This window comes from Rattus norvegicus, chromosome 19, assembly GCF_036323735.1.
Source record: "Rattus norvegicus strain BN/NHsdMcwi chromosome 19, GRCr8, whole genome shotgun sequence".
Classification (NCBI taxonomy): domain Eukaryota; kingdom Metazoa; phylum Chordata; class Mammalia; order Rodentia; family Muridae; genus Rattus; species Rattus norvegicus.
In genome coordinates, this window is record NC_086037.1 from 22,820,389 (window position 1) to 22,840,117 (window position 19,729).

Genomic DNA, 19,729 nt, shown 5'->3' on the forward strand with positions numbered 1-19,729 from the left:
TAACTAATATTCCATTGTGTAGATGTACCACATTTTCTGTGTCCATTCCTCTTTTGAAGGGCATCTGGGTTCTTTCCAGCTTCTGGCTATTATAAATAAGGCTGCTATGAACATAGTGGAGCATGTGTCTTTGTTATATTTTGGGGCATCTTTTGGGTATATGCCCAAGAGACGTATAGCTGGGTCCTCAGGCAGTTCAATGTCCAATTTTCTGAGGAATCTCTAGACTGATTTCCAGAATGGTTGTACCAGTCTGCAATCCCACCAACAATGGAGGAGTGTTCCTCTTTCTCTACATCCTCGCCAGCATTTGCTGTCACCTGAGTTTTTGATCTTAGCCATTCTCACTGGTGTGAGGTGAAATCTAAGGGTTGTTTTGATTTGCATTTCCCTTATGACTAAAGATGTTGAACGTTTCTTTAGGTGTTTTTCAGCCATTTGGCATTCCTCAGCTGTGAATTCTTTGTTTAGCTCTGAACCCCATTTTTTAATCGGGTTATTATTCTCCCTGCGGTCTAACTTCTTGAGTTCTGTGTATATTTTGGATATAAGCCCTCTATCTGTTGTAGGATTGGTAAAGATCTTTACCCAATCTGTTGGTTGTTGTTTGGACCACACCTTCTGCTGGCAGCTTACATCAAGGACATGGAAGAAGGAAGTTTGCTTTATTAATTTGCCTACTTCTTCAGGATTCCTGCATGTACTGAAGAGCAGCTGAAATATCCAGCCTTATGGACAAAACCGTTGGGGTTCAGGAGTTGCCCCATAAACCACACAAACTCTGACCTCACTTAGACAGGGATGGTTTTTTGAATGCCCACCCTAAGACTGATCATCAGAGACGTAGCTGAGAATTTGTCAGGCTAGGACCCTGGACATTTTTCTATGTCAGTTTATAAAGACTAAAATGTGAGCTCATAGGCAGGTGCTGGAAGGGCTGTCTGGTTGTCAGCCCTGACTCAAGCCATTTTAGACAACAAAGGTTCATACTGACTTTTTATCTGTTTAAAGATTTATTTATTTACATATAAGTATACTGTAGCTGTCTTCAGACACACCAGAAGAGGGCATCAGGTCTCATTACAGATGGCTGTGAGCCACCATGTGGTTGCTGGGATTTGAACTCAGGACCTCTGGAAGAGCAGTCAGTGCTCTTAACCATGGAGCCATCTCTGCAGGCCTCATATTGACCTTTAATTTTATTGGTCCTACATGAAGCTTATACTTATGGAATTTAAGATTAAGAAACCTCACAACATAAACAACTTGCTCCCAGTGGTTTGGGAACAGGTGGGTGGGGGAGCACCCTCAAGGGGGCTGGGGAAAGGGGTGGAATGCAGGGTTTTTGGAGGGGAAACTGGAAAGGGGGTTAACATTTGAAATATAAATAAACAAAATAACCAATAAGAAAAACATACACAAGTTATGTGATCATGCCTGACCCTGCTGTGAGTTAAATTATTTTCAGACAACAATGTTAGGCGACATATTACAGCAAGAATATGAACTATCTGGCAGGCATGGAACAAAATGGCTACAGCTATGCTAGGGGAATTGGCTTCAACAGGGGTAACTACTGCGTTTTAGACCTTCCATTCCTTGTTGAATTAGCTGTACCACAGCCTATAAGCCATTCTAATAAATTTTCTTTCTCTATATACAGAGTCATTCTAGGAGGGATGATTGGTTATGTATTATTAAATGCAATGCTGATCATGAAACCCCACCACTTCCAAAGCAATATGCAAGTGTAAGTAAGTTACTGAACAATTGAACAGAAATTAAAATTTACTGCATTTATTGCCTGTGTTGGCAGGCATAGGGAACACCTGGCTGCTTACATCTCTTGGTCTCTATAGAGTAGTGGGAGAACTGAGACCCACTGAGGAGGTCTCTCTCTCTCTCTCTCTCTCTCTCTCTCTCTCTCTTTTTGGTTCTTTTTTTTCTGGAGGTGGGGACCGAACCCAGGGCCTTGCCCAGGGCCTTGCCCTTCCTAGGCAAGTGCTAAATCCCCAACCCCCTGAGGAGGTCTCTTAAGCAAAGACCAAACTCCTTGCAGTTACACTGGGTTCCAGGCTTGTTCTCCTGTTTAGGCCTCACTGTGGTCTATGTATACTCTATGCATTCTCCCCATGCAGGTTCACATGGCCTGAACTCAGAAAGCTGGGGTTAGGAGAAAGATGTCTGGTTAAATAGTCCACCAGGTTCACATTGTGTCAATGTGATTTAATCTAAGGACAAAGAAGTGGAGTTTCTCTGATGGCTTTCTTCTAAACCCTTGAAAGGATCCCTGGGGTTTGACCTCAGTACTTCATACTTCTTGCTGGGTCAGCGAAACTCAGGGAAGCTTGAGATTGTCATAGCACAGTATTAGGCTAGATATACTGAGTAGATGATACTAAGTTGTTCAGATGGTCATACCCATTTGCATGAGATCTTAATGTGCACCTAAGGAAAGAGAGATTAATGTCCTGAGAATAGGAAGATCATTTCCAGTTCTTTTCTATCATTCCAGACTGAAAGACTGGTAGGGAGAGAATGGTAAATAATCAAGAATTCACAGATGATGCTTTGAATGAAGGGTGGGTTTCTGTGCTGGTTTTAGACAGGGTCTCAAGTATCCCATGTTGCCCTCTACATGGCTGGCCAGGTTCACTTTGAGCTCAGATGAACCTCCTTCCACTTTCCAATAAATAGGCTTACAAGAGTAGCCTCCAAGGACTGTGAGGACAGCATTAGCCTGTGACAGTTGAGGTGTGTAACCCACAACTATAGTTTTAGCCACCTTTTTCCATGTCTACCAGCTATTTCAGATTGTTGCTGTTCTATGCCTGACAATCAAGGACACAGAAAAATACCCTGATAGAGAGCAAGGACATGGTGATCACATCCTTTCCTGTTCTGTATGTTCTGGATGAGGCTTGTTAAAATTCCAATATTGCAAAAAGCTTTATATAGGGCCCATCACATTAAGGGTCACTGTGCACTGTTCTATCTAAAATGGTCTAATCAGAACTGACTAACATATAACACTTCCTGCAGTCCTCATATGAGAAGCTTGAGCTTTTTGCTTTGACTTTTTCTTTTCTCTTTCCTTCTTATTTTTTGCTATAGAAGTTGAGAGAAAGATAGTTAGGGCCATGAATTTGCCCCGAAAATTTGAACTATGGATGTGATCAATCAGTGTTAATGTATGAATTCTATACAGTATTCATTTTTTAATATGATAGATGCTTTTGTGTTTGGTGTGGTGGCCATTTCCCAGTGTACAGGTGCTGGGACCTTGCTCTATCCACTTAATGATGTTTATACCTTCATTTTAGACGTTTATGTGCACCCCCTATATCTCTTGACTATTTTATTTTTCTGACAGAAGCTCATGGTATATCTTACTCAGGCTTGTGAGCAGTGCTCCTTTGGCGACATTGGTGCAGAGAGGAGAATCCCACAAGCAGCATGAGGTTCCCTTCACTGATGGCTCCAATATTGCACTTTCCTCTGCCAACTGGTCTCCACACTTTGCCTAGTACCATAAAGACTTCAACTCTTTCTCCTAAGGAATTTTCTGGCAATTGTCAATTGCTAAGCACATGACTTCATGAGTGTTCCCCTAACACACGCCCATGTTGTAACCTACCATGCAGACTATTTCTTGATGTGATATAAAGCACCTGTACATAATGAGACAGGAGAACTTTTGACTGCATATTCAAGCTGGTGTGAAATCTCAGGAAGTTTTAATGGCTAACATTGGTGAATGAGGACAATTTGAGTTAGTGAGACATTTTGGGGCAAGATATGGAAGGAAACATTCATTTAGATGCATAGGGATTACTAAGGTTTTTATAATCAAGCCTTGAGGAAAATTTGGCTTTGGAAACAGGAGATGCTCAGTGACTCTGCCCCAGGAAAGTCTCCTGGAAAGGGCACCTCAGCTTATGCTCAGTACAGGGAGAACATTAGCAGGAGGCAAAGTCTGCTCCCCATGACATCTGCTGTCCCTTCTTGGACATTCTATTGTCTCCTAGAGAGTTCTGGCATCCTCTGTGATGTCACCAGTGTTGTAGTGACAACCAGTGCCCTAGTTTCTCTCAGACTGAGTCTGGCGGTTACAAGCTAAGACATGTTTTCCCGTCTTCGCAAGCGTTTTGGGAGGGGGAACGTCGATTCTGGAGAGACTAGAGTGAAGGAGTCTGGCCTTTCGTCTCAAAGTAATGATGGGCAAAGACAGCACTTCTGGGGAATGTGCAGTAAGTACTGGGCAGTGTATTTTGAGCTTCCTGTCAGGGGGGCTGGAGGCTTAAGCTGACCTTTCTAGCCACAACAACTGGAGCATCTGAAAAGGAATTGAATTTCCATGAATATCACAATTCCTTAAAGTCAAGGATTTCAGAACTTTAGATTCACCATCCCCACTGGGAGGCTATAGTAAGGCCAATGCTATTATACTGGGAACTTCTGGTCTTTACTTTTCAGTTCATTTGTTCTGTTACATTGATATAATAACCTCATCAGGAGTCATGGAGGGTCCACCTTTTCTGAGTTTAGACAGGGCAGCAATGTACTTCACTATCATTGCTTCTTTAAATACAGTGGATATCTGACAGTAGGAACAGGGGGAGAATTGTGCTCCAGGCAATAACCTTATGTTCTTAGACCTTCTCTGATTTCTTCTAACTGGAAGGGTCATCGTTAGCTTTATATATTAGAGGTTGTGTGTTACAAACATGTTTCTACAATACAAAAGCTATTTGGAACGTGTAGACCAAGATGCAGCCTGTAACCTATTGGCACTTCTGGGGTTTTGGTGTTTCAAATAGGGGAACAGATAAGTCTGTTGACCATGTCCTCCTTGGAAATGCATTTTAAATCTAAAGTTGTTGGCCTAGAGTACCAGGGTAGGACATCGGAGTGTCTCCAATCATTCGAATGTTGTAGATGGTGAATTTATCATCTGAGTTCTGAAACCACAGGGGTGAGGAAACCAAGCTGTACCCTGTTCAGCTGATAATAATCCTGGAGAAGCCATCTCCGTCGTCCATGTAAGCACGTGATATCCGGCATAGGGAACACCTGGCTGCTTACATCTCTTGGTCTCTATAGAGTAGTGGGAGAACTGAGATCCACTGAGGAGGATCTTAAGCATAGACCAATTGCCTAGCAGTGACACTGGGTTCCAGGCTTGTTCTCCTGTTTAGGCCTCACTGAGGTCTATGTACACTCTATGCATTCTCCCCATGCAGGTTCACTTGTGTTCTTCTACCTACAGACGCTGGGAGAGAAACATCTTCCCCTGAAACTGCCCTAAGCGAGAAGCAGGCCAAGAAGGAAAAGGAGAGGCTGATTAAAGAGCTGCAGCTCATTACCGAGGAGAGAAATGACCTGAGATATCGCCTGAGGTTTCTGACAGAGAGATCCAAGAACAACAGGTATGGATCCCTCCAAGTGCTTTGTTACATTCCTGGGTCTGCAAGGTCACCTTCATATTATCCTATTAAGGTTTTGGGTTCTAGAAAGCTGTGCCCCCTAACCACCCTGTGCTAAACCTCACCTCCCATATAGAGGAGATTCAGAATCTGACCCTGAGGAGCGAGATGGAAAATGGACTCATCTGCTTCCATTTATTGAAAAGCAGAACTTGTGGTCTGAATGAAGAATTCAGGAATAAAGTCAGGGAGAGTGAGTGCCCAGTGTGCATTTGCAAAGCCCTTGACAGCTGGTGTCTTTGCAAGATTGTAATTGCAGTGAGTTTATGGTCAGTCTCTGTACTGCTAGGCAGGGCACTGAGTGCTGGAAGATCCAGGCAGCAGCCTGAGGGTCCTGGTCCCAAACTGTTCATCTCAATGCTTGAGTAGAAGGTCTCAGGCTCAGGCCTGTTTGTTATTGTCTGTGTGTCTTGCCCTCTGAGACAGCAATGGTGCATGCATTTCTCCTGGTTCTCACAGTGCTCTCTGTTTCCATATTTCTCTTTCTCTTTCTCTTACTCTGTTTACATTGCTCTTTTTTGTGGATATGTCTCAGTCTGTGAGTCTGTGTGTGCATACATCCAAATGCATATGGACAACTTTTGTATGTTTATATTTCCCTCCACACTTGGAATCTAGGGGTCTACGTCTTGGCCTGAGTATTTACCTGTAACACTTTCATGGTCATGTGAATGCTTTGTTCTGGGAGCCCCACTGTCAACAACACAGTTCTTTGCCTATGTGGACACGTTTGTCTGTTTATTTTTATTCTTTGTGCAGATTATAATTTTGTGTTGATATACGGTCTGTTATCAAAACAGGAGAAAAGAAATCACAGGTTTCTGGCTGTGTTGGGGTGGGGGAGCATGGAGAGGTGTGGCCTAGGCTCTTGATAGCTTAACTGGCTTGACTGCAGATTTCCTCTTGATTGAACAAAGGGAGCCAGGGAACCCTCCCTCTGGATGCCAAGCTTCTGGTGTCCTGGACGCAGAAAAACACGTTTCTGAAGCTGAAGAAGATCCCAATATGTAGAATTCAGAAGGTGTCCTTCCAGGACTGGTGTAGTACAGGACCCACCCCAAGTTCATATATTCCTAAATGCTGATGTTCATAGTATTCTATCATTTGGGGCCAGGCCACACTTCAGGCCAAATCCGTATTACGAAGACCTGGAGAGAATGGAGGAGGTGGTCATGTCAATTCTGCACAACTTAGAGATGGAGAACACTGAGATCCATGAGAACAGCCATAAGCTGAAGAAGGAGATTACCTTCTCTAGGTAAGTCCTGGTCAGAAAGGCTATCACCTGTGGAATGGCCATTTCTGATTTCTTTGTTATGGATTGGAAGGTCTTCAGCTATGATTCTATCTCTTGTGCTGTTTACACATCAGTGTGCCAGGGTCATTAGGACTCAGTTTTCAGTTCCATAAAAGACTGTTACTCATCCCAGGATTGTCTAGGCATCTTCAGAAGGCTCCAGATAGAACAGTAGTGATTGAAGTCAGCAGAAGGTTATTAGGCTGACCTGGACCTATGGTGTCATACCAGGTTTTACAAAACTTAGTGCGTGGACCACATGGTTAGCATGACCTTCTCTTGGTTCTACTGACCTGCTTTGAGGGTGTTTGCCAACTACTAATTGATGTTGCCCCCATGCATTGGGCTTTCATGGATAGTTGTAGATCCATGTTCTTTTTGAGAGATGCGGACACTAATTGGTGCTCGGCCCAAACAAACAATTTATTCTTCCTGGAATTAACTCTTTGTGGTTTGTGCAGCAGCCTTATATGTATCGAGATGTATTTTATTAACTCTTCAGGGGTACCTGGAACCTGGTATGGTTAGTGGGACTTGGGAGTAGGAATGGGAGAAAGGGACAGCATGATCTTACTATGCAGACTGTATTTCCAGAAACCTGCTCAGCCAGCTCCTGATGGAGAACACATGTAGGAAGAAGTTGGTCCCACAGAAGCAGGGGAGCAAGGAGGGACATCTTGATTGTGCACTGAACCAGAAATATTTGGTTGACTTCAACAAGAAAGATAAAGACCAGCAACGTCCAGATCCAGCATCATCAGGTAGGGACGAGCAGCTGAGTTAGCTTAACAATATCTGATAAAATTTGCCAATTTGATACAACTTTGCTTTCTCCTACCACCTTTCTAATTTACACTCCCAACCAGCCAACCCCCTCATGCAATGGAATTGTTCATTGCTCTGCCTATGCACAAGTATTCTGGGAAGTTAACCACTTTTCAGAAGCTGAATTATTTTGCAAGTATATTTTGCTGCTCTTTTTGAATCTGCAGTATAGAAATGGTGACAGATGAATAACATACCTCATTATTGCATATCCATGTGATAGATTGGATCCTATGCAGAGTTTTGAACAACTTCGTGGTCCTTTGACAAATGACACTCTGTGGTCATGTGACTTCTTGTGTAGGAAGCACCTTTCTGGGATAAGAACCAAGTGCAAATGTCAAATTAGTACTTGTCATTGGCTTTAACCTTGGTGACATATGGACATTTCCTTTCTTCCTGCAACCCAATGAGGTCCCTTCCATTGCCCTGTTCTTGGTTTGCACTGGTATAAGTCTGGGTCCCATATTGGCAGCCCACATTACTGTGAGGGTTGCTGGAGATTTTGCCCTGCCCACAGAGTTAGCAACAATGATATCAGGTAAAAGGTCCATGTTGACTGTCCAATAGAACTGAGGTGGTAGAAGGCAGGATTCTGACAGCTGGCTTGCGTTTTACCACCAAGTCAGTGTCTGAAAAACTGCCTTCCTCTCCCAGGTCTCAGAAAGTGCAAGAGAGCTGGAATTGGACACACACCAGTAAGAGAGCTTCCTGAGGAATAAGTTGCTTTCTCAGGAGTCCCTGATGACAAACATCCTGAACGGTAACAACATTTTTTGGATGAGTATTCTTCCTCAGAGTTAATTTGTCATTTCTTAGAGACCCTAAATTTATATAACACTAAGCCAGCCTGACTGATTGAGGTCTTACTCACTTTCTTCTTCAGAAAACACCACTTGAGAGACAACTTGGGGGACCGCCTTTCATTATGTGTGCTAGAGGAGAAACAGCAATACATCTGTGCTTCTAAATGTTCGTTAAGAATATGCTGTTTAGAAATATTTTTGTTATGATTTTAATTGAAGTTTTCTTTTTGTTGTTTCATATTTATATGTTCTTGTTACTGTTTTTCACTTTCCAATATTTTTAAATATTTTTATTCATTCATTTTAATCCTGTTTTGTTGTAAAAATGTATTCATTATGAATAAATATTGATTTTTATCTCTTGACTCTTAAGACCATCATTCTTATTCATGGGTTCTGTCCCCTCCTGAGGGCTTAGAACTGACAGCTAGAGATGGATCTCTGCCTGTTCCATGGAGCCTGGGCTAATTAGTGAATTCAAAGTCACCAAGGGGTACCCAGTGTCACAGTGTCTTTTTTGAGGAGAATGTGGCTTTTTCTCGGCACACACTTTATGATGTAATCACTGACATGCTTTACCCAATTGTTAGGGTCCATGTGGTTCTTCTGAGAGAGCAGCAGATGCTCTACCCTGTGAGTCATCACCACAGCTCCTGCAGGTGGCTTTTGTTATTCCACATGAGGTGCTGTATTAGGTGGACAGGATCACCTCCAATTAAATAGAGAGATCTCAGGAGACGTGTGTTCACAGGGAACTTACTGAGCTTGCCTGCTCAACGTGTTAGGTTGCCAGGCATCCCTACAGGGCTCAGGTTCCCCACTGCTCATTGTGGGTCAGGATCATCCTCCAGCATCACTTAGTGTCCATATTAGAGCAGATCTTTCACCTGTTGTCAATGATGACCATATCTGTTATGCACATCTGATAAAATACAGAATAGAAACTAGATCCTGTAAGCCAGCTTGGCATAATGAGTTCTTTTGGTAGCAAGAACATTATCTTAATCTAAGCAGTTTAGGGAGGAACCTCAAGAGCATCCATAGTGAATGCAGCCTGCAGCTGTGAACACAGGTTTCTGTTGGAGAGCAGGCCTGTGCAAGCCCAGAACCTAGGTGGGACAGTTCAAGCTACCCTTTTTCCATGGCCAATCTGGGATCGTATTGAGAATGTATTTTTTCCAGGTGACTGATTTCCAATTTATGGAATTGATCTAACTTACTGAGAGTGGAGGTGACTCAGAGAGTTAAAGTACAGAAGGAATAATCCAGATGTCCACAAAAGCTTGCTGTCACCCCAGGGCTTTTAAAAGCTCAGCAGGTAGAGAAGCAATGTAGTATTTGGTTATTCTCATGCTTAGGTCTAGTCATTCATTATAAGCTGAACATGACACAAAAAGAGTCATCTGTGTCACAATAGAAACTAGTTGTAACTAGATTCACACCACACTATCACATCACTACCGTATTTGAGGTTCTCAGTTACTATCTAAGAACCTGGAAGAGGCCTGGGTCTTGCTACACAAACTCATAATTTATGTGTTCATGACACTTTGTGCTTTGTTCTGTTAATGGTACCATTGGCATACAATACCTTGGATACTTTGTACTGACATCTGTCACATGAGACAATAGTTCATGTCATCCTAACCTGAATAAACTGTCCTTAGAGTACAGTGTGGTATGAGGGGCCTTCTTTTCCTGTGAGATAGGAAAACATTTCCAGTCTTCAGTCAAGTCTGTCAGCCATTGTCCAGTGCCTGTCTTGAGATGTCCACATTTTCAGCTGAGAGTCTTCATCCAGGCTGCTCTGTAATCTTTTAGAAGATTAATTGTGTTCCAGCCCTAGGATTTAATTCAGTGTCCCTGTACTTACCAGACATGCTCAAAGCCATAGGTTCTACCCTAACCGTGTGTTTTTTAGAGAAAAAAATAAAGAACCACATTGCACTTGAAGTTTCTCCTCCAACATAAGGAGAGCCTGCATAGGGCCTTTAAGTAACTCTAAGCCCCAGTTCCCCACAACTCCCTCTATTGATTCCATTATTGATGTGTTTCATAGCAGCTCACTTTATTTTTGGTGTGGAAAGAATGTGCACCATGTCAGTAAAGGCTCTGTGTGTGTGTGTGTGTGTGTGTGTGTGTGTGTGTGTGTGTGTAGTCCCTAGTGAAAACTGTCCAGGTGCAGGCAGACTCATGTTACTACTGTCCCATGGCACCTTGCAGGCATTGAAATGGTGGGCTACTTTAATACAGCCTAAACCGGGCTGTGCATGGTTTGCAGTGAGATTGTGATGTCATCCCCACTAGAGAGAGCAACATAAGCTTCATTTATTACATGCTACTTTTACCAAGGTGAGGCAAAGCCTCATCTTATAGAGTGTCTGGTAGGATTTGACAGCAGGAAATTAATTCAAGGCTCAAATCAAATCAATCGATTACAAACAAAGAGAAAAATACAAAGAGTCAAGGGAACCACAAGATGTGTGTTGGTTTTTTGTTTGTTTGTTTGCTTGCTTTTTTTGTTTCTTTTTTTCTTTTTTTTTTTTTTGTTGAGAAGATCCACCAGAGAGACAACCCCTTCCTCGAACAAACTTCATACAAAGAGACAATACCTAAATTGACAAAATTAGAAATGAAAAGGGGATATAACAATAGACAATGAACAAATTCAACAATCCTCCCTGGTTTGAGTGCCCTGGGGAAGTTGGGTAGCCACTTTTCCCTGACCTGTGTGACTTTCCCTGCATAGTGAGCTCTCCTGCAGGATATACTTTCACATGCTTCTTTAAAAGCACCTGTTCCTCAGATCTAGATCAGCTGTGAAAACAGGCCTCTTCAAGATAGTGTGAGAGCTACCCCTCCCAGCTCAGAGCTGCAACACCATAGGATCCTCCAGCCCCAGTGCTGTGTGGGTCCCCTGGAGAAGTCAGAGCAAAGTGCCCCTTCTGAGAAGTGACTTAGAACAGAAGGTTCAGAAGTGACAATCAACCCCCAAGTGCTTCTTCCAGGAGAAAGCAACCAGCTCTTCTTATGAAACAGTGTAGGCTCCCACATGACCCAGTTCTGTGATTGGAGAAGATTTTCTGGAGCTTAGTTGCCCAGTCACAGTGGGGCTACATTCTTGATCCATGCTCATTCCTACAACAAACGGTCCTCCCCCTCCCTCCCAGGCCTTCAGTTGAACCCAGGTCCTTCCAGGACCAACAGACTTGAGAGAACAGAGTGCATCCCAGGGGAGAGAAGAGGCCTGAATGATTTTAAATGGGATAAAAACCCCATATCCACCATCTAACAACGTTAGGGTTTGTGCATATGTGGACTTCAGAACCTTAAGGTCAGATTTTCTGATAACAGCTGCTGGTGAAGCTGAAGTCTACTGTGGGTGGGATTGTCCCAGGCAGGGAGGGGATCTGACTCTGCAGGCCTGGCCAGCTTCTTCATTCTCCTGAAACTAAGTGTTGGTCAGCTGTAAATCTGAAGTGAGAGCTGGTATTTGTCCACTCAAATGGATGACATTTCAATTCTCACGCATTATGTGAGACACACATTTACCCACGGGGGATTTGAACTCACTTCTATAGAAGTGACTTGGAGCCAACAGAGGGAAAGCATTCTTGCCTTTAGCATTCTGTCTGTATCAGAGACTACAGGGACTGGCTTCCTGGACAGACATGGCCAAGCAGACACACATTTTAATGAGGGAAAACTGATGTAAGAAATGTCCTGGGGACAGTGATTTCAGATTGTGCCTTCAGCCAGGAATCTCTGTTGCCATTAAGGCAAGCAGCCTTGGGCCTGCTAACTTGTCACTATGTCAGGGTGTTTCTGCTCTCACACCTGCATCAGGTCCTCCTCAGATGAAGGCTTCTCAAAAAAAAAGTATATAAAGCAATGTTTCTCAACCTGTGGGCAGCAACCACTCACAAAGATTGTATATAAGATACCTTGCACATTATAGCTTATAAGAGTAGCAATATTAGTTATGAAGTAGCAATGGAATAATTTTGTGGTGGGGGTCACCACAGCATGAAGAGCTGTATTAAAGGATTGCATCATTAGGAGGGATTTGAACCACTGTCATAGAAGCCGACACATGGGAACAGACTCCTCAGATGAGTAGAGACCCACAGTAAGGGATACTGTGTCACACCCTAGAACCCAGAGGCAGAATCTACCCCAGGAGTCTGTGGGTCACCTTGTCTTAAATTCTTCCAGGGTCAAGAATAGCATTGATCATCTCAGCAGAGTCAGCTTGCACAGCCACATCAGGCCCATGGCTTCCCTGTACAGAGAAGGATGTGGGTCTGAGTGACAGACAGTGAGACTGAGGGGACCCTGACACTCATTTGCTTTGAGCTGTGGTTTCTTCACCTGTAAAATGGGGGTGTTTCTGCTGAATTGGGTTGTTGTGGAGATTAACAGAGCATACAACCTGCTCAGTGTCTGCCTGGCATGGACACCTGCTGGTTAAATGGAAGCTGTCGATGGTGACGAAGGTAAAAGTAGAATCTCTAGCCCCATAGTGTTAGATGCCGGGCGCCAGACAGGGGTTGTAAGCATTTTGTGAATCTAAGACCACCTCAAATTAAAACCAAAGGCTCTTGTTTTAAATTTAAAAAAATAATCAAGTATAAAATACCAATATGAAATAATCATAATCAGAAATGAGCTAATTCCTGAAAGTCATTTAGCTTACATTTTCTGCTTCTATTTTCAAGGCATCTAGAGTAGCACTATACGAGATCCTAAAGCCTTCTATTATGGTGCTACCCATTCATTCCTCTCTCCTTGAGGACTTCTCAGGTGACTTAAGAAAACCAGATTTCCATTCAGATTGTCCCCAGCTGGTGTGATCTCTCTGTCCATGGCCTTGCCAAAAGCTGCAGAGCCAAAGTGTTGTTTTACAACACAAAATTCCAGACGTTAATTTTACCAATAAAGTCTCCAGGGTCAGATGCTGAAGTCAAGTAAAGCTCCCAACTGTCCTTCCTAATTCACTGACCTCTCAGAAGAAGAGCATTGTGGTTCCCTCTGCGCACTATCTTAAAAATCCTTCAACTCAAAGACTTCCCATTGCCCTGGTTATCTTCATTTACTTTCAAGTCTTCCTTGATCTGCTCTGGACATGAATGCACTTTTTAGCTCTGCTATAAAGATGTCTGGTAGGTGAGCCATACTGTAATAAAGACGATGTTTTCAGTAAACAGCTCTTGATTTAAATGTCTGTGCCATGGCCATGCTATACCATAGGATAGTTTTTCATTAAATAATACATCCTTGGAGATCACAGTGTGATCAAATATCTTGCAACATAACTTAGTAATTTTCTCTCTATTATATAAATCAAGTTATTTGACAAGGATTATGGTTGTTTGCTGTCATGTCTGAGTGCATCGTCATGGGAATCCCCAGGAACATCAAAACTGGGCTTTTGAAACTGTTGCATATGGCTAACTGGGAGCCAAAACCAGCCAGGAGACTACTGATACTCAACACACATGAATTCACCTCGCCATTTTCATGTAGTTTTTGGTAAGAGGTCACCATTCCTGACCATGTCTCATTATCCAATATGCTGCTGAATGGGAGAGTTTGGGTGCAGTGAGGGGGTCACTCAACAAAACACAAAATCAAAGATCTCAGATAAACATATATGGTTTATTGAATTCAAAACATCCAGGAATTTCAGAACATAATTAAAAGACCAAAACTAAGGATAATAGATATAGAAGATAATGAAGATTTCTAGTTCCTAAGTCCAGTAAACTTCTTCAACAAAGTCATAGCAGAAGACTTCCCTAGGGTAAAGAAAGAAAAGACCATAAACATACAAGAATACAGAACACCAAATTAACTGGAACAGAAAAAAAATCCCTCCATTTGCATAATAATTAAAACCAAATGCACAGATCAAAGAAAGTACAGTAAATGGGATAAAGGGAACTGATCTCATCCCACAGCTTCCTGCACCCAAATCCTGTGGGGAAGAGAGCCGAACACCCGAAATTGAGGACCCTCCTGAGACTGCAGTACAGACTGCCACTTCTGCCCACCTTTGCCAGCATCCATGGTCCAAGGGGAAACTGCATGTGTGCCTCTGGACACAGGACTATAGGAACAGTCACCTGAAGGTACCTGCGGTTCTGGTGTGGGCCCTTAACTGAACTGAACCGGTCAAACAGCTCCCTGCCCCCAAATACCTTGGGGGAGAGAGCTGGAACCTCAGAATTGCAGACACTCCTGAGAAATCAGAGGAGACTACCCTCTGTCCACATTCCCAACACAAGAGGGAATCCCCTAGTGCCAGCTGGCCCCCTGAGTGGAGGGACCTAGGAGTACTCAAGGGCAGGAACCTTCTGATTCCTGCCTGCACCAAGAGCTGAGAGACGGTCCCCAGGAGCGCCTACACTCCTGAGAACAGAGCACCTTTTCCCAGAAATGGCTGAAAGAAAACAGGAAAACAGTTCTATAGGAGTGCTGACACAGAGGCCTATAGGAAGGTCAAGCCACTGTCAGAAACAGCAAGACCAGCTAACACCAGAGACAACCAATGGTTAGAGGCAAGCGCAGGAATATAAGCAACAGAAACCAAGACTGCTTGGCATCATCAGAGCCCAGTTCTCCCACCAGAGAAAATACCAGATTTCCAAACACACCAGAAAAGCAATAATTAGATTTAAAATCACATTTTATGACAATGATGGAGGACTTTAAGAAAGACATAAATAACTCCCTTAAATAAATGCAGGACAACACAAGTAAACAGGTAGAAGCCCTTAAAGAGGAAACACAAAAATCCCTGAAAGAATTACAGGAAAACACAACCAAACAGGTGAAGGAATTGAACAAAACCATCCAGGATTCAAAAATGGAAATAGAAACAATAAAGAAAGAACAAAGGGAGACAACCCTGGAGATAGAAAACCTAAGGAAGAGATCAGAAGTCATAGATGCAAGCATCACCAACAGAATATAAGAGATAGAAGAGAATCTCAGGGACAGAAGATAACATAGAAAACATCGACACAACTGTCAAGAAACTGTAAAATGCAAAAAGCTCCTAGCCCAAAACATACAGGAAATCCAGGACAAAATGAGAAGATCAAACCTAAGGATAAAAGGTATAGAAGAGAGTGAAGACTCCCAAATTAAAGTGCCAGTAAATATCTTTAACAAAATCATAGAAGAAAATTTCCCTAACCTAAAGAAAGAGATGCTCATAAACATACAAGAAGCCTACAGAACTCCAAATAGATTGGATCAGAAAAGAAATTCCTCCCGTCACATAATAGTCAAAACACCAAATGCACAAAACAAAGAAAGAATATTAAAGCAGTAAGGGAAAAAGGTTAAGTAACATATAAAGGCAGACCTATCAGAATTACACCAGACTTCTCACCAGAGACTATGAAAGCCAGAAGATCCTGGACAGATGTCATACAGACCCTAAAAGAACACAAATGCCAGCCTAGGCTACTGTATCCAGCAAAACTCTCAATTAACATTGGGAGAAAGCAAGATATTCCATGACAAAACCAAATTTACACAATATCTTTCTACAAATCCAGCAAATTATAGGATACAAATTATAGGATAATAAATGGCAAAGCCCAACACAAGGAGGCAAAGCTACACCCTAGAAAAAGCAAGAAACTAATCGTTTTGCAACAAAACCAAAAGAAGAGAAGCACACAAACATAATCCCACCTCCAAATATGAAAATAACAGGAAGCAACAATCACTATTCCTTAATATCTCTCAACATCAATGGACTTAATTCCCCAATAAAAAGACACAGATAACAGACTGGATACATAAAGAGGACCCAGCATTTTGCTGCATGCAGGAAACACACATCAGAGACAAAGACAGACACTACCTCAGAGTAAATGGCTGGAAAACAACTTTCCAAGCAAATGGCCCAAAGAAACAAGCTGGAGTTGCCATTCTAATATCGAATAAAATTGACTTTCAACCAAAAGTTATTAAAAAAGATAAGGAAGGACACTTCATATTCATCAAAGGAAAAATCCACCAAGATGAACTCTCAATCCTAAATATCTATGCTCCAAATGCAAGGGCACCTATATACATAAAAGAAACCTTACTAAAGCTCAAAACACACATTGCACCTCACACTATAATAGTAGGAGATTTCAACACCCCACTCTCATCAATGGACAGATCATGGAAACAGAAATTAAACAGAGACACAGAGAAACTAACAGAAGTTATGAACCGAATGGATTTAACAGATATCTATAGAACATGTCATCCTAAAACAAAAGGATTTACCTTCCTCTCAGTACCTCGAGATACCTTCTCCAAAATTGACCAAAATTTATAGGATAATTTGTATCCTATAAATTGGTCACAAAACAGGCCTCAACAGATACAGGAAGATAGAAATAATCCCATGCATCCTCTCACATCACCACGGACTAAGGCTGGTCTTCAACAACAACGACGACGACAGAAAGCCCACATATACATGGAAGTTGAACAACTCTCTACTCAATGACAACTTAGTCAAGGAAGAAATAAGGAAAGAAATTAAAGACTTCTTAGAATTTAATGAAAATGAAGGCACAACATACCCTTATAGAAGAAGGGGAGGAAATGGGGGAAGGGACTAATATATACGGGAAACTGGGAAAGGGAATAATATTTGAAATGTATATAAAGAAATATCCAATTAAACAAAGGAAAAAGCTTAAAATGGTAAAAATATATCATTTATTATTACATATACTACATGATACATATATTTATTATATAATATATATTGTTTTGAAATAAAGTTGTGAATTTATATCAGTAAATTTTGATCTACATACCTATACCTATGTGCTCAGGATTGTTTAAGAAATACAAAGGCATCTGTGGTGAAGAAAAGTTTAAAGCCCTGATCCAGATGACTCAAATTTCCTCATAGCCCTATGGGGTTAGATACTGGAAGCCTCCTGCAAAAGTTCACAAACCTGCACAGAGATGAAACGGTGTGGAGATCTTCACAGAGATTAGCTCTCTAATCTAATACTGTCAAGATGTTCTTCTTTCCCTTTTTTTCTTGATACTGATTCATCAGATGAGGGAGTCTTACAACACCCTTGGAAGCCTCCAGCACACTGAGACTAGGTAGGAAGGGTGCTGTTGCAATAAATAATAATAATAATGATAATAATAACAATAACAACAACAATAATAATAATAATAATCACCCCCTCATGCTAGAGCTGCACAGTTGGACCACATGGCACTGTCAGGTATTTCCACCTCGGCAGACTCTTTGACCCAGAGCTCTCAAAACCTCTCTACCTGACTCTCAGATTCTACTCTCTGGCCCTAGGAGCAGTCTCTCTGCCTCCATGGCTAGCCTCCATTCAGTGGCTGCCCATCTCGCGGCTCTCTGCTCATATTCCCTGCATCTGGCCCAGCGGATACAGTCACAATTCCCAGCAATCCAACCAAATCAAAACTCTTGAAGCTTGTAATTTATCAATTAGATTTATATCAGTAAATTCTCACTCCACAAAAATGACCACACAATAAACTGATAGCCAATTAATATTGATATAAACTGCGCACCTAGATGAGACAAATTGTCCTGTAATTACCCACCCCTTATAAGATTTTCATAGCTACCTGTGGCTATTTAAAGCCACACGGGGGTGGGTCATCTTTCTCCTCCTCCCTCTTCATTTCTTCTCTTCTCTATTTCTCCTGCCTTTCGAAAACTCTGCCCCCGCCTTTCCTTTTCACTGCCCAGTCACAGGTTTTACCTTTTCATGTGCCTGCCCTCACCTGCATCCACAGGGTGCAGTGAAGGAAATTATGGAAAATCTGAGATTTGGTGCTTTGATGACAGCGACACCCAATAACATACATTATTTACACTTTTACATTATAGTGATTCTCAGACACAATTTCATGTGATTTCATTGCGTAAGTTATGGAAAGTCATGGGCCCTTCCTGTAAGGTAAACATTAGGTTGCTGTTCAGCCTAGCTGCTTTCTATAAGACAAAGTAGAGGTTGCCTAGGCTACTCGCTCGACCCCATCTGTCAGGGGATGTAGCGTCTGAGGGATCTGACAGCAAGGTAAGGATCGGGAAAGTCTGTACAGGACAAGGGACTACAAACTGGGTCCTCTAAACAAGAAGTTCAGCAAGATGAAACTCTGAGGAGGGAAAAATTCTAGCACAGGGAAGTGGAGGCTTGAGATCATCCATCGTTCAATACAGAAACATAATCGTTACAGAGTCCCAGGCTATTAAGGACAACCTTGTTGAGTCTCTTAAATAAAAAGAAAGTAACGATGTAAGAGACAGGAGGAGAAAAATTATTTAAGTTGTGTCACCAAAGACTTAACTGGTATTTTGAGAAAAACGCCGAGTACAGCTCATTATTTAACAAAGGTTTGGAAGGTCTCATTTTTCAAAGCATTATATAGATAGGGGCGCATCTGCAGTCAGGAGAAATAGGTGGTTATTCCAGCTTTTAATTTCAAATATTATTTTGTATATTATTCATACTGCTTACATGCATGCAAATTAAAGAATCATTGTTTTCTAGCGCGGTAACCCATGCTTGTTATCCCAGCACGCGGAGGACTAATGGGAGAGAACATTCATGACTCGGAAAGCAGTTTGTACCACGGAGAAGTTCCAGGCCATGCTAGGCTCCAAGAACCTGTATTTCAAGAACAATGGTAGAGCATGGAGACATCTCAATGGATGAAGTGCCGATTATACGAGCATGAGGAGCCGAGTTCAGATCCCCAACATCCATATAAGGAGGCAAGAGGAGAAGTGCAGGTCTGTGACCCCAGTACTGGAAGCGGAGATGAACGGCAAGCTCCGGGTCAATCTCCGGGTCAAGCTTCGGGTCAAGCTCCGGGTCAAGCTCCGGGTCAAGCTCCGGGTCAAGCTCCGGGTCAAGGCAGTGCCTTCTGGTTACTCAGACTAGCTAAGAAGGCGGCTCAAGGCACACAGAGAGTCAATGAAAGCATATGGTAGAGAACTGCAAAGGAAGACAGGTGACACTGGCCTTTCAGCTCATGGACACACACACGGGCAAGTTTACCAGCACACACGGGTGCACACGCATGCCGTGTTTTTATGGGAAATCAGATTTTCAGTAAGAGAAAAAAATGGAAGTTTGTCAGTGGTTCATTGCTAAATCTTAAAGTCTCCAAATGTAGGACCAAGAGCTCACATGGGGTCTCGAGCCCCTTCAAGCTCTTTCAGTTTTTTCTAAGATTCCTTCAACGGGGGTCCCGTTCTCAGTTCAGTGGTTTGTTGCTGGCATTCGCCT

General features: G+C 42.4%; 2 protein-coding genes across 3 annotated transcripts in view; one reads left to right on the top strand and one right to left on the bottom strand.

Annotated features, from left to right (window-relative positions):
• The first annotated feature begins 4,076 nt into the window (after nucleotides 1–4,076).
• Nucleotides 4,077–8,983, top strand: LOC134478916 (disks large homolog 5-like). 2 transcript variants are annotated; one of them, XR_010060094.1, is made up of 4 exons: nucleotides 4,077–4,250; nucleotides 5,270–5,429; nucleotides 6,601–7,544; nucleotides 8,266–8,983. XR_010060094.1 is itself a non-coding variant. In XM_063278536.1 (3 exons), exons 1-3 carry the CDS (start codon nucleotides 4,124–4,126, stop codon nucleotides 6,746–6,748), a joined length of 435 nt encoding a protein of 144 aa, XP_063134606.1. In that variant the 5' UTR covers nucleotides 4,077–4,123; the 3' UTR covers nucleotides 6,749–8,238. The 2 variants fall into 2 exon arrangements, 1 of the variants encoding a protein (XP_063134606.1); XM_063278536.1 differs by lacking the exon at nucleotides 8,266–8,983 and having other exon boundaries at nucleotides 6,601–8,238.
• Nucleotides 8,984–14,051: 5,068 nt separating this feature from the next.
• Nucleotides 14,052–19,729, bottom strand: part of LOC134483549 (IQ domain-containing protein M-like) — a 75,415-nt gene continuing 69,737 nt past the window's right edge. Inside the window, exons 4-5 of the mRNA XM_063278780.1 lie at nucleotides 17,396–17,564; nucleotides 14,052–14,212 (exon numbers count right to left, since the gene is read on the bottom strand). Of these exons, the coding sequence (XP_063134850.1) occupies nucleotides 17,443–17,564 (122 nt within the window). The 3' untranslated portion in view covers nucleotides 14,052–14,212; nucleotides 17,396–17,442. The remainder of the gene's footprint in view (nucleotides 14,213–17,395; nucleotides 17,565–19,729) is intronic.